This window comes from Podarcis melisellensis (assembly GCF_964234715.1).
Source record: "Podarcis melisellensis genome assembly, chromosome: 13".
Lineage (NCBI taxonomy): Eukaryota > Metazoa > Chordata > Lepidosauria > Squamata > Lacertidae > Podarcis > Podarcis melisellensis.
Window position 1 is genome coordinate 39,369,470 of NC_138545.1, and position 13,448 is coordinate 39,382,917.

The window sequence follows — 13,448 nt, forward strand, 5'->3', positions numbered from 1 at the left end:
AACATGTGCAGAGGAGGGCAGCCAGGAAGATGATGGGTGGGAAATCAAGCCTTATGAGCAATGGTTGAGGGAGCTGGCTATGTTCAGCCTGGAAAAAGGAGACTGGGAGGAGATATGATACTCATCTTCAAATATCTCAAGGGCTGTCAGATGGAAGATGCAACAAGCTTGTCTCTTGCTACAGAGAGTAGGACCCAAACCAATGGATTCATAATACAAGAAAGGATGAAGGTGGAGTTTCTGTGCATCTCCACACTTTCTTCTGTGAAATTGGTGGCTTTTTGTGTCCACAAGAGTTCCTCAGTTTTCCAATTGTGCCCTTGGGCTCCCAAAGGTGGGGACCACATCTCGGGGGGAGGGGGGAGGGAGAACCATCTGATTTTTTAAATGCACATAGCAAGTTCAATAAACAAATAAAATGAAATTATATCAAGGAGTCAGCAGCAAAATCATTACCCATGTTCTGGGGTAACAGAAAAGAGTGACAACAGGATATTTTGCTATTTCTTCTTTATTAACTGCTGTTTGTCATTCAGATCAGGCCTCAATATGATAATGTAGCATTTGGGGAAAAAGATGGAACCTAGTAAACCAGCACTGGAGACCAAGATGGAGAAGATCTCCACAGCCACCATGTGTTTTCCCTTGGAGCTCAGGTAAACAGGAACAAAGGAGATCCAAACACTACAAAACAACAACATGCTGAAGGTGATGAATTTGGCCTCATTGAAGCTGTCAGGCAGTTTCCTGGCTAAAAATGCTACAACAAAACTGACAATGGCCAGGAAGCCCGTGTAACCTAAGACACAGTAAAACATGGCAGCTGACCCTTCATTACATTCCAGAATAATTTCTCCCCTCACAGAGTGCTTGTCAAAATGGGGGAATGGGGGAGAGGTTCCCAGCCACACAGTGCAAATACCAGCTTGGATAATAGTACAAGTCAACACAATGGCGCCTGCCAGTCTTTTCCCCACCCATTTCCTCATTCTGGAACCTGGTTTGGTGGCCATGAATGCCAGAACAACGGTAATGGTTTTGGCCAACACACAAGAAACAGTCACTGTGAAAACCACACCAAAAGCCATTTGTCGGACAAGGCAGGACACTCTGTCTGGTCGGCTGAGGAAGATGAGGGGGCAGAGAAAACAGAGAAGGAGAGACAGGAGGAGAACATAGGTCAGGTTCCGATTATTGGCCCTGACAATCGGTGTGTCCTGATGCTTCATAAAGATGGCGAGGGACAATATGGTGAGCAAAGAGGAGAATACGGAGCCAAACGCTAAGCTCATCCCAAGCGGTTCTTCCAAAGTCAAGAAGCTGATGAACTTTGGAATGCATTGTGTTTGGTTCCTGTTTGGATAGTGATCTTCTGAGCATCCGACACAGTCATTCATGTCTGAAAAGAAGAAAGGATTCCCTTTAAGGCTGCAACTTCTGAGTAGGTATACATCCTCCTGCCAGTATGGGACTTACCAGTTGGATGTGGAAGAGACAATCTTTTTGAGACACAGGAGCGACTAGCATGGGGAGAAAGGGCTGTGGACCCCCCTCCCCCAGACAATGATCTCACAGTCGCTTGCCTGGACAGTAAGGAGGTGGGCCTGGACACCAGGAGGCCTGTCCTGCAGGTGCAATGCTGCAACTCATCTCCATCACCACCCAGGTAATCCAGTGATAGAAAACCTTTGGCCCATGGGGCCATCTTAGCAAGTTACACCTACCAGCCCTATATCTGATGTCATCTCTGATGTTAGGTGTAAAGCAAGTAACAGTGTGCTTTGTAAACCCCAACCATCATCTGATCATTCGGGCTTGCAAAACACCTCTTTGAAAAGCTGAGCCTTGTTGCTGGGCCATCAGCTAGTTGCAATGAAGAGCTCCAAATCTGTGAACTTCAATCACCATGGAAATCAGAACTCCATCAATAGCAGCAACTGTGAAACCTTTCACACCGCCACAGACCCTTCACAGGAAATCTGAGTTATTGGGAAGCGACCTACTATCTCCTACCTTTCTGGTATGAAATCTTGCCTTCTGAACATGGAGCACAGTCATAGCAGCAGAATTTCTCCCCTTCCTTCTTTTTTCTCCTAGTACCAGAAGGGCAATTTTTGTTGCATTGAGAGAGGGGTGGCACCTGTGAATTTTAATTAACGATAAGGAAATGTTTAGCATAGGAGAAATAATGGACATTTGGAGAACCTGAATTCCATTTTCTGGGCTGCAAGGGATCAAGTGGATGGGAGAAATGGCCTGCTGAATATTAAGAGAAATTTGAAAGCAATGAGCTGTCAACAGCCATTAATGGCATCTAATGAGGCAGAAGATGTTTTTGTGACTCTGAAAATGACGTTATGGCCATTTCAATGTGTTTTTAAAAAAATATAAATCAAAAGGACGGAGGGAGGGAGGGAGTTCACCTGAAGACTAATATTATTATTATTTGGAAAATTAATTTCTTATAAAACTCAAAAGGATTTAAAATAGAGTTGGAAGGATGTTTGACATCCTAAGCGATATAAATAAGCAGCTACTGTATACACTGTCCGGTTCCTTCTGTTTTTCCACCTGAAAAAGCACAAATATTGGGGACTGAGAACCCCAGACTAAATACACTGGGCCAAGAGACAATTGTTAAGACAACTTAAGCAGCCTCAAAAACAAGGATAGTGCTGGACTCTGCCAGACCTCTGCTACTATAACTTGAGAATTCCTAGCCTCCAAACCAGGCATTCTCTGCAGAAGTCTGCCTCGTCTGTCTCCAGGCTCAGCTCCCGTTTCTTTCTCCCCAAAGAAGCTGGTTGGAGATTAGGCTTAGGTCACACTCTGCTGGCCTAGAAATCTTTAAAGAATGTGCTAGACAGGGAAGTGGAAGACCAGGGTTCAAATCCCCACTTGGCCATGAAACTCATTGGGTGACCTTAGACCAGTCATTGCTGCTCTCAGTCTACACTCCCTTACAGGGTTGTTGGTTGTTAGGATAAAATGGGAACTAAGCAAAGGAAAGGTGGACTAAAAATGCAATAAACAAACAAGCATATAATAATGAACTATGTCCTGCCCTGCTCCAGGGCATCAGAGCCCCAGAACATTCATAGAGGTTTTCATAAACAACAAGTGAGGAAAAATACAGGATCCATGTCTCAGCTAGGCTTCCAAGTTGCAAGCATCACATTTAGGACACACTGGAGTTGCAATTTCCTGAAATCATGCCCCACCTGGTCAAAACTCCTGTGCCACACCATTTTGTCTTCATTGATGGAAAACTCTTTTCCTGGGGGAGCATCCAAATTCATCCATCCAACCTTCATTCTGATGAAGGAGTTATTTGGGAAAGTGACCAAGTTGGTAATATCGAATCCAGCTTCTAATTCCCTCTTCTCACTAAAAGACACTTCTTCTCCCGCACTGTTGTTAAATGAGACTCTCCTAAGAAATGGGTGGAGCTGCATCGAGATGGCAGGAAGAGGACAATTGTTTAAAACTCAAACTTATCTTAGGTTCAGCATCACCTTTTAATGTGCCATTGCCTCTTCCAAGGCAGTAGACAAGTTTTCATATGATCACAAAATAATAACAATAGCAATAATAACGGCAAATTTTGATCTATAACAACCCAAAAGTCTAATGCTGGACACTTAGTACTGCTCACTCTGGAATATAGCTATAACAGAGATAATCACAAATAATTTGAGATTTTGACAAGGACTAGACACGTTTTATATGATTTGGCATATACAGCACAACCAGCATTTTCAAAAACAACCCCCCACAAACCTGGCAAATCTGGAACTATGCTTGGTGATCTGATAAAATTGGACTTAATGTGGACTTTAAGGTCTTTAACTCACGTGGAACTACACGTCCTACCTGCCTATTTTACAGTTTGGTTATTCTTCTTTCAATTTTTGACTGTTGTTAAAATTGTTGTATTTGCTTTATCAACAATATAAAATGAAATAAAACTTAAAAGATATACAACAACAACAAAAGAGACATTACCAGCCAAGGCTGCAATTTCTGAAGCTGCGTTCTCCATCTTCTCACAGTTCCTCTGTCTTTTGCCCTGGATCTGAACATGGCATCATGTAGGGCATGTGCCACAACATAGACAGCATTGTAGATGCTGTAGCTGTGGCCAGTCATGCTCATCTCAAAGCCAGATGAGGGGAGGCTGTCCAGCTTCTCCTGTCCAGTGCAGGGTTCACTGAACTCAGTACTAGATTTGGAAAAGAAACAGTAGAATGTCTGCAGCCAGAACTGCTGAAGAAAACCATCTTCAGCCTCCATGAAAGGATTGAGGGAGCGAAGAAGGGTCTTGAATCCTTGCACCTCCTTTGAGTGCACTGTGAAGCATATGGAGCCATGAAATGGTTGCATACTCTGGCTCATTTGAAAGGCCACTGCTGAGAAATCCAGTTGAGCAGTCATAATCCATACCTTCTCCATAGATGTCATGTTTTCTGCACCCGCTGCCGCTAGCCATAGTTGCAAAAAAAACATAGATTTGGCTTCTCCATAGACAATGACAGCATTGGCTTTGCTTTCTGCAATAGCAAGATAGGCTTGGAGCCACTGGGGAATCATGTGATAATACTCTTCAAAATATGAGCCTTTTGGAGTTCTCTCTGAAAAGGCCAAGCAAATACCTCTCTGGAAAAGCTGAGGTTGCAGGATTTCCATAAATTTCTCTCCACTCTCACTACCCGCAGCAAGCAACCCAACCCACGTCCATCCAAAGTGCAGAAGTAACTCAACAATCCCAGTGTACTGATGGGCTTCATTGGGCACCATCCGGTAGAAGGGAGTGGATTGGCTTTGACCAGCATCCTCTGGGGCAAAGGAGCCATAAGTGAGCTGGAAGGAAATGAATACTTAATTCCCATTAATGCAGTAGAAACATTGATTATGTGTGGATAGCAATGACTAAACCATTGTGCTTTGGACCTGCTTAGTAAGCCCTTCATGGAATGGGCAGATAGGAGGAGTGGTGGAAAGCAGCACCCCAATATCTTCCAGAGAGAAGGAACTGGGAGGTATGGTGTGGTGGTTTGAGACCGGTCACACCTGAGAAGGAAAAAGGACCTGGGAAATAATAGGTGATGAAGAACCAGAGCAAGGTAGCAATGAACAAAGACAGGAGTCAGATTTCTTAGAAACAATACAGCAGCCAAGTGACATTCACTCTCAAGATAGTTTGTCAGAGCCCCCTCCTTCCACAAGGTCAAGACACGCTCTGCAGAAACCAAAATAGAATTGTTCTTAGCAGCCACTATAGGCAGCAGGAGACGTCTGATTTCTATTAAGAAATTTTCGGTGCAGGGTGGAGTTGCAATCTGAGCAATATTAGATCAAGGGTGAAAGCATACATTCCTGTCTTTCTGTCTTCCTGTGGAATAAAATGAATCCATTGAAAAGCTCTCTCGGCTCCTCTGATTTCACTAGGTAGATAGCCAGTGACCTGTTGATGGCACCCCTGACAGCCCCAAATTATACAGGTCAAATTAATTAAGGTAATGTACAAGCGACTGATGACCAGCCTCCATAATTCATCCTAGTTGGAGTCTACCTGAGGCCAGGAGACCAAGCTGTTCACATACATAGAGTAGGTGTGTACAATTGTATCTGCAAAATAATCCATTCCTACCTTCTGAAGAACATGTAAAGGTTGGGAAATGGATGAAGGCGGATGAAAGCTTTTATTGAATACAATCTGAAATTGTCAAGAGGGCTATTATGTTTTTTTTTTTTAAATAGTTTTTATTGTGTTTTTTCAGACGTATACAGAAAAAAGAAGAAAAAAAGAAGCAAAGAAAAAACTAGCAATAGACAAAAAGAAGATAAAAAATTCATAACCCTTCAACAACTTATTTCAACTTTCTATCGAACTTCCCCACATCTCCCGCACAATGCATTCTTAACAATAAATTTATCAGCAAATTATAACCTTGTTTCATGTGTTTCTTTTGTACTTTCAATTGCAGTTTAAGTTTAAATCCCTTATTGCTCGTTTACTCTAAAAACAAAACATATTATCATTTTTAACATTTAAACTTGGATTCTTTCAATAATATTATCCAATTTCATAGATGTTGCACACTCATTGCTGGGGCTAGCATTTCAAATTATGCGTCATTTTATAGTTCATATAGCTTATAAAATTTTTGCAGATAATTCTTAAATTTTTTCCAGTCCTCCTCCATTGCTTCTTCTCCCAGATCTCGGATTCTGGCAGTCATTTCGGCCAACTCCATATAGTCAATCAGTTGCGTTTGCCACTCTTCCAGTGTGGGCAGATCTTGAGTCTTCCAATATTTGGCGATCAGGATTCTTGCTGCCGTGGTGGCATACATAAAAAACGTTCTATCCTTCTTTAACACCCCTTGGCCTACAATACCCAAGAGGAAGGCCTCCGGTTTTTTAGAGAAGGTGTACTTAAACACCTTTTTTAACTCGTTATAGATCATTTCCCAGAAGGCCTTCACTCTTGGGCAAGTCCACCAAAGGTGAAAAAATGTTCCTTCAGCTTCCTTACACTTCCAACACTTGTTATCAGACAAATGGTATATCTTAGCAAGTTTAACTGGGGTCATGTACCACCTGTATATCATTTTCATGATGTTTTCTTTCAAGGCATTACATGCCGTAAATTTCATACCGGTGGTCCATAACCTTTCCCAGTCTTCAAACATGATATTATAACCAATGTCTTGAGCCCACTTTATCATGGCTGATTTAACTGTCTCATCCTGTGTATTCCATTTAAGCAGCAAGTTATACATTCTCAATAATACCTTGGTCTTTGATTCTAACAGCTCTGTCTCAAGTTTCGATTTTTCCACCTGGAATCCTATTTTTTTATCTAGCTTAACAACCTCGTTAATTTGGGCATAATGAAACCAATCTTGCACCTTATCTTTTAAATTTTCAAAGCTCCGCAACCTCCAATTGTCATCAATTTTTTCTATTAGTTCCCAATATTTCGGCCAGCCGACCTCCATATTGGGTTTTTTCCGCGCCTTGGCCTCCACTGGTGATAACCACCTCGGAGTCTTACTTTCCAATAAGTCTTTATATTTCATCCAGACCATAAAGATTGCTTTCCTGACAATATGGTTTTTGAACATTCCATGTGTTTTTGCCTTGCCGTACCACAAATACGCATGCCATCCTAACGAATTGTTAAAACCTTCCAGGTCTAGGACATCTGTATTCTCTAATAAAATCCAATCTTTCAACCAGCAGAGGGCTGCCGCCTCATAGTATAACCTTAAGTCCGGCAGGGCAAACCCCCCTCTTTCTTTTGCATCAGTTAGTATTTTAAACTTTATTCGGGGCTTTTTGCCCTGCCAGACAAACTTTGATATATCCCTCTGCCACTTTCCAAAACATTCCACTCTGTCCACAACCTGCAAGGTTTGAAATAAAAACAACATTTTTGGCAAAACATTCATCTTGACAGCAGCAATTCAGCCCAGCAAGGAAAGCTTCAGTCTCGACCAAATTTCCAAATCCTTCTTAACCTCTGACCAGCATTTCTCATAATTGTCCTTAAACAAGTTCAAGTTTTTAGGCGTCAAGTTTACCCCCAGGTATTTCACTTTCTTGACCACAGTTAACTCTGTTTCCTTCTGAAACCCCTCTATTTCTAAAGGCGTCAAGTTTTTCCCCAAAACTTTAGTTTTCTGTTTGTTCAACTTAAATCCTGCCACCCGACCAAATTCTTGTATCAATTCCAGAACTCTTTTTGTACTAGATTCTGGCTCCTGTAATGTTATTACTAAGTCATCTGCAAATGCTTTCAATTTATATTGTTTCACTCCGACCGTAATCCCCCGTATTTGCCGGTCCCTCCTAATCATGTTCAGCAAAACCTCCAGGACTGATATAAATAATAGTGGGGATAGGGGGCACCCCTGGCGTGTTCCTTTTTCAATATGGAACTCCTCTGTCACCACATTGTTCACTATCAACTTAGCTTTTTGTTCTGAATAAATTGCTTCTAAGCCATTTTCAAACCCCTGTCCCACTCCCATCCCTTCCAAGTTCTTCTTCATAAATTTCCAAGAAATATTGTCAAAGGCCTTCTCAGCATCAATAAAAATTAACACTGCTTTAGTGTTAATATTTGTTTGTAAAAGTTCCAGGATATCAATAATGTTCCTAGTATTGTCAAACAAATGCCTACCAGGAAGAAAGCCTGCTTGGTCCTTATGAATTACTTCATTTAAAACCTTTTTCAATCTACTTGCCAAAATGTCTGCAAATATTTTGTAATCCACATTTAGGAGTGAGATGGGACGGTAGTTTCTAAGTTGATTCTTTTCAGTTTCCACTTTGGGTATCAATGTGATGAAAGCTTCTTTCCACGTTTCCGGTGCCCTTCCTCCCCCCATAATCTGATTGCAAACCTCCATTAATGGAAGAGTCAAGTAGTCTTTTAGTATCTTATAATACTTGGAGGTGAGCCCATCTGGGCCTGGAGATTTGCCCAACTGCATATTCTGAATGGCACCCTCAATTTCCTGTTGTGTTATTTTACAGTTCAAGATTGATCTCTTCTCCTGGGATAGTTCTGGTAGACCATTGAGTTTCAAAAATCGTTCCATCTCAGACACTTCCTCAGGCCCTTGTGTATACAACTTTTTGAAGTATTTCTGGAAACACTTTCTAATTTCACCTGGTTTCTGGATATTTTTCCCTTCCACCTCTAGATTGGTAACATAATTAAGTTTCTGTCTTTTTTTCAACTGCCATGCCAGCAGTTTTCCACATTTGTTTGCTGACTCAAAGGATCTTTGTCTCATTTGTTTAATTTTCCATTCCACTTCTTGGTTTATCAATTTCAAATATTGTGCCTGATAGAATTTGATTTCTCGCAAGATCTCTTTGGATTTTGGTTTAGATCTCAATCTTTTCTCTCCGTCTCTTATCTTCTCTAATATTTTATCCTTTTTCCCATTCCAGAGTTTTTTCTTAATTATGTTTTGTTGTATCAGAAACCCCCTCATTACAGCTTTGCTAGCGTCCCAGACTGTTCTTTTTTCCACTGAAGTGTTCAAGTTGATTTCAAAATAGTCCCTTAATGTTTTTTGGGCCTTCTTTACAAACTCTTGATCTCTAAAGAGGGTGTCATTCATTTTCCATCTGAAGGATCCGGCTGGAGTAAGTCTCAATTCCATTTTCAGGGCGTTATGGTCGGAGCAAGTCTTTGGGCAGATTTCCACTCTTATAGTCTTCGGTGCCAGCCCTCTAGTTGTCCAGATTTGGTCAATTCTCGTCCATGACAAGTGGGCCTCAGAAAAGAAAGTTCCCTCTCTACCTAGGGGATTCCTTGTCCGCCAAATGTCGATCAAATCCATATTGTCTGTCAGTTCAAAAAAAGTTTTCGGTAGTCTGCCATCCTTAGTTAAATTTTGGCTCTGTGACTTATCCATCAAAGTGGAGACTACCCCATTCATGTCTCCCATCATAATGATGTTCGAATAGTCCAGATAGTCCAGTAATGTCTCGTGCAGCTTCTTATAAAATTCTGCTTTCCCCTCATTTGGTGCATAAATTCCTAATATCAAAACTTTTTCTCCTTGGGATTGTATTTCAATTGCCAAGATTCTCCCTTGCTCATCTTTGAACAAAAATTTCGGTGCTAGGTTCTCCTTTACGTAGATCACCAGGCCTCTCTTTTTTACTTTGTCTGACGAAACAAATTCTTGGCCTAGTCTTTTGTTAATTAGTACTTTCCTGTGGAGCCTAGTCACGTGCGTTTCTTGCAAGCAAATTACATCCAAATTTTCCTTTTTCAAAATATGAAAAATCATTTTTCGTTTTTCCGGGGAATTTGCGCCGTTAATATTCCAACTGTACAGCTGCAGAGACATCCTGTATCAATCTGTTGTTGCTCTCTATGGGGTGTCCTCCTTTTTATCCGGGTCCGAGGGAGATGGTATTGGTTCCAATCCAGGCTGTGGCGGAGGCCAAGGAACTGCTATTCCCTTCTGAAGATCCTCTCCGTGGTCGTGCAGGAACTTCTGGTTGTCCTCTTTTGTCTTGATTCTAACCTTCTTTCCTTTGTATTTAAAAGATAGGCCTTGTGGGAACTCCCACCTATAGGGTATTCCGTTGCCTCTCAAAAGTCTTGCTAGGTCAGTATAGATGGCCCTGAGATCCAGTAATTGTTTTGGTATATCCTTATAGATTTCCGCTCTTCTATCCTGGATCTCAAGTGATTTATTAAAGTGAAGGTCAAGTATTTTGTCTCTCTCCTGTTTGGTCCTTAGGATAATCAAGCAGTCTCTTGGTCTGTCCTTCCTGGTGACACTTCCCAATCTAAATGCCGTTGTTATTTTGAAGTCTTCGTCCTCCTTTATTCCCCAGAATTTAGAAAATTCTGCTGTCAAGAAACCAGTCAAATCTTCCTTTTCAAGCTCTGGGATAGAGCGTAATCTTAAATTATTTTCCCGGTTTCTCAGTTCCACCATAGACAGGTAGGCCTGCTGGTCACTGATGTGCTTATGTAGTGGCCTTACCTCTCCTTTCAATTCATCCACTTTTTGAATTGCTTGGACAGCTTTTTCGTTCGCAGCTTCGGCCAATTTCCGATTCTCAGAAGTAGCGTCTTTTAAATTCCCAATTGCTTGTGAGTGCTGTGCCACTTGTTCAGATAACTTTGTAATGGAGGATGTGGCTAAATCAATTTTTGCTGTTTGGTCATCAACCTTCTTATTTAAGATTGCAAATTGTTGTAGCATTTCCTTCAGAAGTACATCAGATCCACCTGCAGCCATATCCTCTATTGCTGGTTGTTCAGCTTCCTTTAGTTCAGCTGTTGTTGAAGGTTCAGTTCCCTTCAATTCAGCTACTGTTGGAAGTTCAGTTCCCTTCAGTACAGCAGGAACTGATGATCTACGTGACTGGGAAGTCAAAGTTGTTTGCACAAGCTGGCCTTTTGCTGCTTTCGCTTTTGAGGTTCTTGTTTTCGGTTGGCCACTCATTCCCCACCTGTCTATGAATCAAGGTCAAGCTGTCCAATGTTCCATGGGAAGGACAGACCTCAATGTAGATAACCACCGCGGAGAGACAAAACAAAGTTAGTTCCCAAGAAGTTGTAAATCCCAGTCTCCACCAGAGGGAGTACAGTTAGAGGGAGTACAATTGGAGTTCAGGAGAGAAGGAAAAAAGTTATAGTCGCCATTAAAGATCCTGCAGCTAAATAGTTGACCAATAGTCCTTAAAACATTTTTTCCACCAGCAGAGCCCTTCCAAAGTTGCCAGAGATGTCACCTCCCAAGGCGCAGGATACAGTTACTTAGTTATATAGTCCAGAGTTGCCTCTATGTATCTATCTCAATTTTATAAATTGTATCCGCAAAAGACATTCTTTTCCCCTGCCATCCCGAGGCTGGGTTTTAAACTTTAAAGTCCCCAAAGGAGAAGGTTCCACACTGTAGAGTAAATTAATTAAGAAAAAAACTTGCCTTTCATTTCAATCCTCAGTTCTGTCAGACGCATAATACTTCCACTTTTAAAATCCTTTTCTACTGCTTCCAGCCTGTCAGTTCCTTTGCCTTTGATCTGTAAGCTTTGCCGGGAGACGGACTTCCTCTTTTTCGTCTCCCGCTTTCAGCCGAATTTCAAAATTTGTAAATCCAAAATAGAGTAACACTTACTCACGAGTAGATAATTTAGAATCCAATGGTTGAGGAAGAAAGGTCGGCGCTCATCGGCAGCAGCCGCGCGGCTTCGCTCCCGCAGAAAGAGCGATGAACTCTCAGCACCGCTTCCCCTCTGCGCTTCCGGAACACCTTACGGGGTCCCTTCTTCGTTTCGGGGGTCGCTCCAGGTGCCCGCTGAGTCCCACGGCCACGAGCTCACTCTGCTCGTGGTTTTTCTCAATGGATCGTCGCTGAGCCGTAGCGGACGATCCTTTTCTGCGGAGCCCCTCTTTAGAGACTAAAGAGGACCGCCATTGCCATTTCGCGCCGCCTCCGGAAGTCTCAAGAGGGCTATTATGGAAGGCAAAGCTTTTCTCGACAGGACAGAGGAAAGAAGAATGAGGGGAAGTCACCATGTTTGACTCTTACCTGGGGAATCTTGTAGACACCTAAGATGGCTGCCATGTGGAGGGAAATCTCAAAGTCAAGTCCCCCAATTACAGCCATCAGATATTTCTGTTTGTCACACTGGTAGTTGGGTGCAAATCTATAGTGTGTAGAGAGCAGCTCCAAAGTGGCCCAGTAGGTCATCCTTTCACTGAAGTAACTATCAAAGATGTGGAATCCTAATGTGACATTAGGTAATAGATTGGAATTTTTGTTGATTTCCTTGACTGCAAACACCAAGGCCAGAATTTGCTGATAGTATTTTGGTACAACACTGCAATGAGAGTTGGACATCAAAGCGTATTGCTGTGTACCATTTTTGGTCAATCTGTTTAAAGAAACTTAGGTTCCATGTCTTTCGGTGCTAGGGAGCAACAAGGCAGCTTACAGGCAGATTTAATTAAAGCAATAAAAAAATTGTTTTAAATACACACACAGCAAAAACTGCACCGCACTATTCACTCAAGTGAAGCTTGAATTCCACTAAGATGGCTAGATCCTAGTAAACCAGGTGTCCTTCAACTTATATTTGTGAAGTTGGTACTTCCTGCCTAAGTGCAGAACCTTACATTTGTCCCTGTTCAAATTCATTTGTTAACCCAGTTCTCCAATCTGTTAAAGTAATCTTGAATCCCGATGCAATAGTGCAATTGGTCGGACCTTACAGTCTTGGCAGAGTTTGAGTTGCAACAGATATTGTTAAAGTTGAGGTCTCCTATGACCACTATACCTCTTCTTTTGGAATGCTTCATAATCTACTCGAGGAAGGCATCATCCAAGTCTTCAGTCTGGCTTGGAGGTCACTGTTATTTCTCTCTCCTACAATTTTAACCATATACTTTCAATCTGTTTTCCATGCTCCAGGTCATGGATTTATTCACAAGTGTACACATCCTTTACATATAATGCTCCTCCTCCCATCCTGTTTGGTCTACACCTTTAAAACAGATTGCCCCTCAAGTCCTACATTTCAGTCATGAGTCTCATCCCACCAGTTTTCAGTAATGCCTACTAACCTACTAGGTCATATTTGCCATACTGTATTAAAAGCTCCCATTCATCTTGCTTTTTTCCCATACTGTGCCTTTGTGTGGAGAAAAATGGAACTAGAAGTCATTCCCTCCAGCTGCTTCCTCCTTGTAGTTTGTTGCCCTCTTGCAGGTTTCTGGAGCCTCACCTCAGTATCCCATGCATCAATGAAGCTATTGTCCCCAATAAAAAGCAACCTTCTGTTGCCTGTTATGTTTTGACAATTACTCTGTGTACTTTTGAGTGGGACGCAGGTGGCGCTGTGGGTTAAATCACAGAGCCTAGGACTTGCCAATCAGATAATTGGTGGTAAAGATT

At 42.0% G+C, this 13,448-nt stretch overlaps 1 protein-coding gene across 1 annotated transcript; it reads right to left on the minus strand.

Annotated features, from left to right (window-relative positions):
• Nucleotides 1-500: 500 nt before the first annotated feature.
• Nucleotides 501-12,720, minus strand: LOC309354110 (vomeronasal type-2 receptor 26-like; the record flags this gene model as incomplete). The annotated part of the gene is made up of 5 exons (XM_081883964.1): nucleotides 12,084-12,720; nucleotides 4,006-4,860; nucleotides 3,222-3,449; nucleotides 2,014-2,140; nucleotides 501-1,399 (listed from the first exon to the last, which is right to left on the minus strand). The coding sequence occupies exons 1-5, from the start codon at nucleotides 12,393-12,395 to the stop codon at nucleotides 501-503; spliced, it is 2,421 nt and encodes an 806-aa protein (XP_081740090.1). The 5' UTR covers nucleotides 12,396-12,720.
• Between the last annotated feature and the right edge of the window lie 728 nt (nucleotides 12,721-13,448).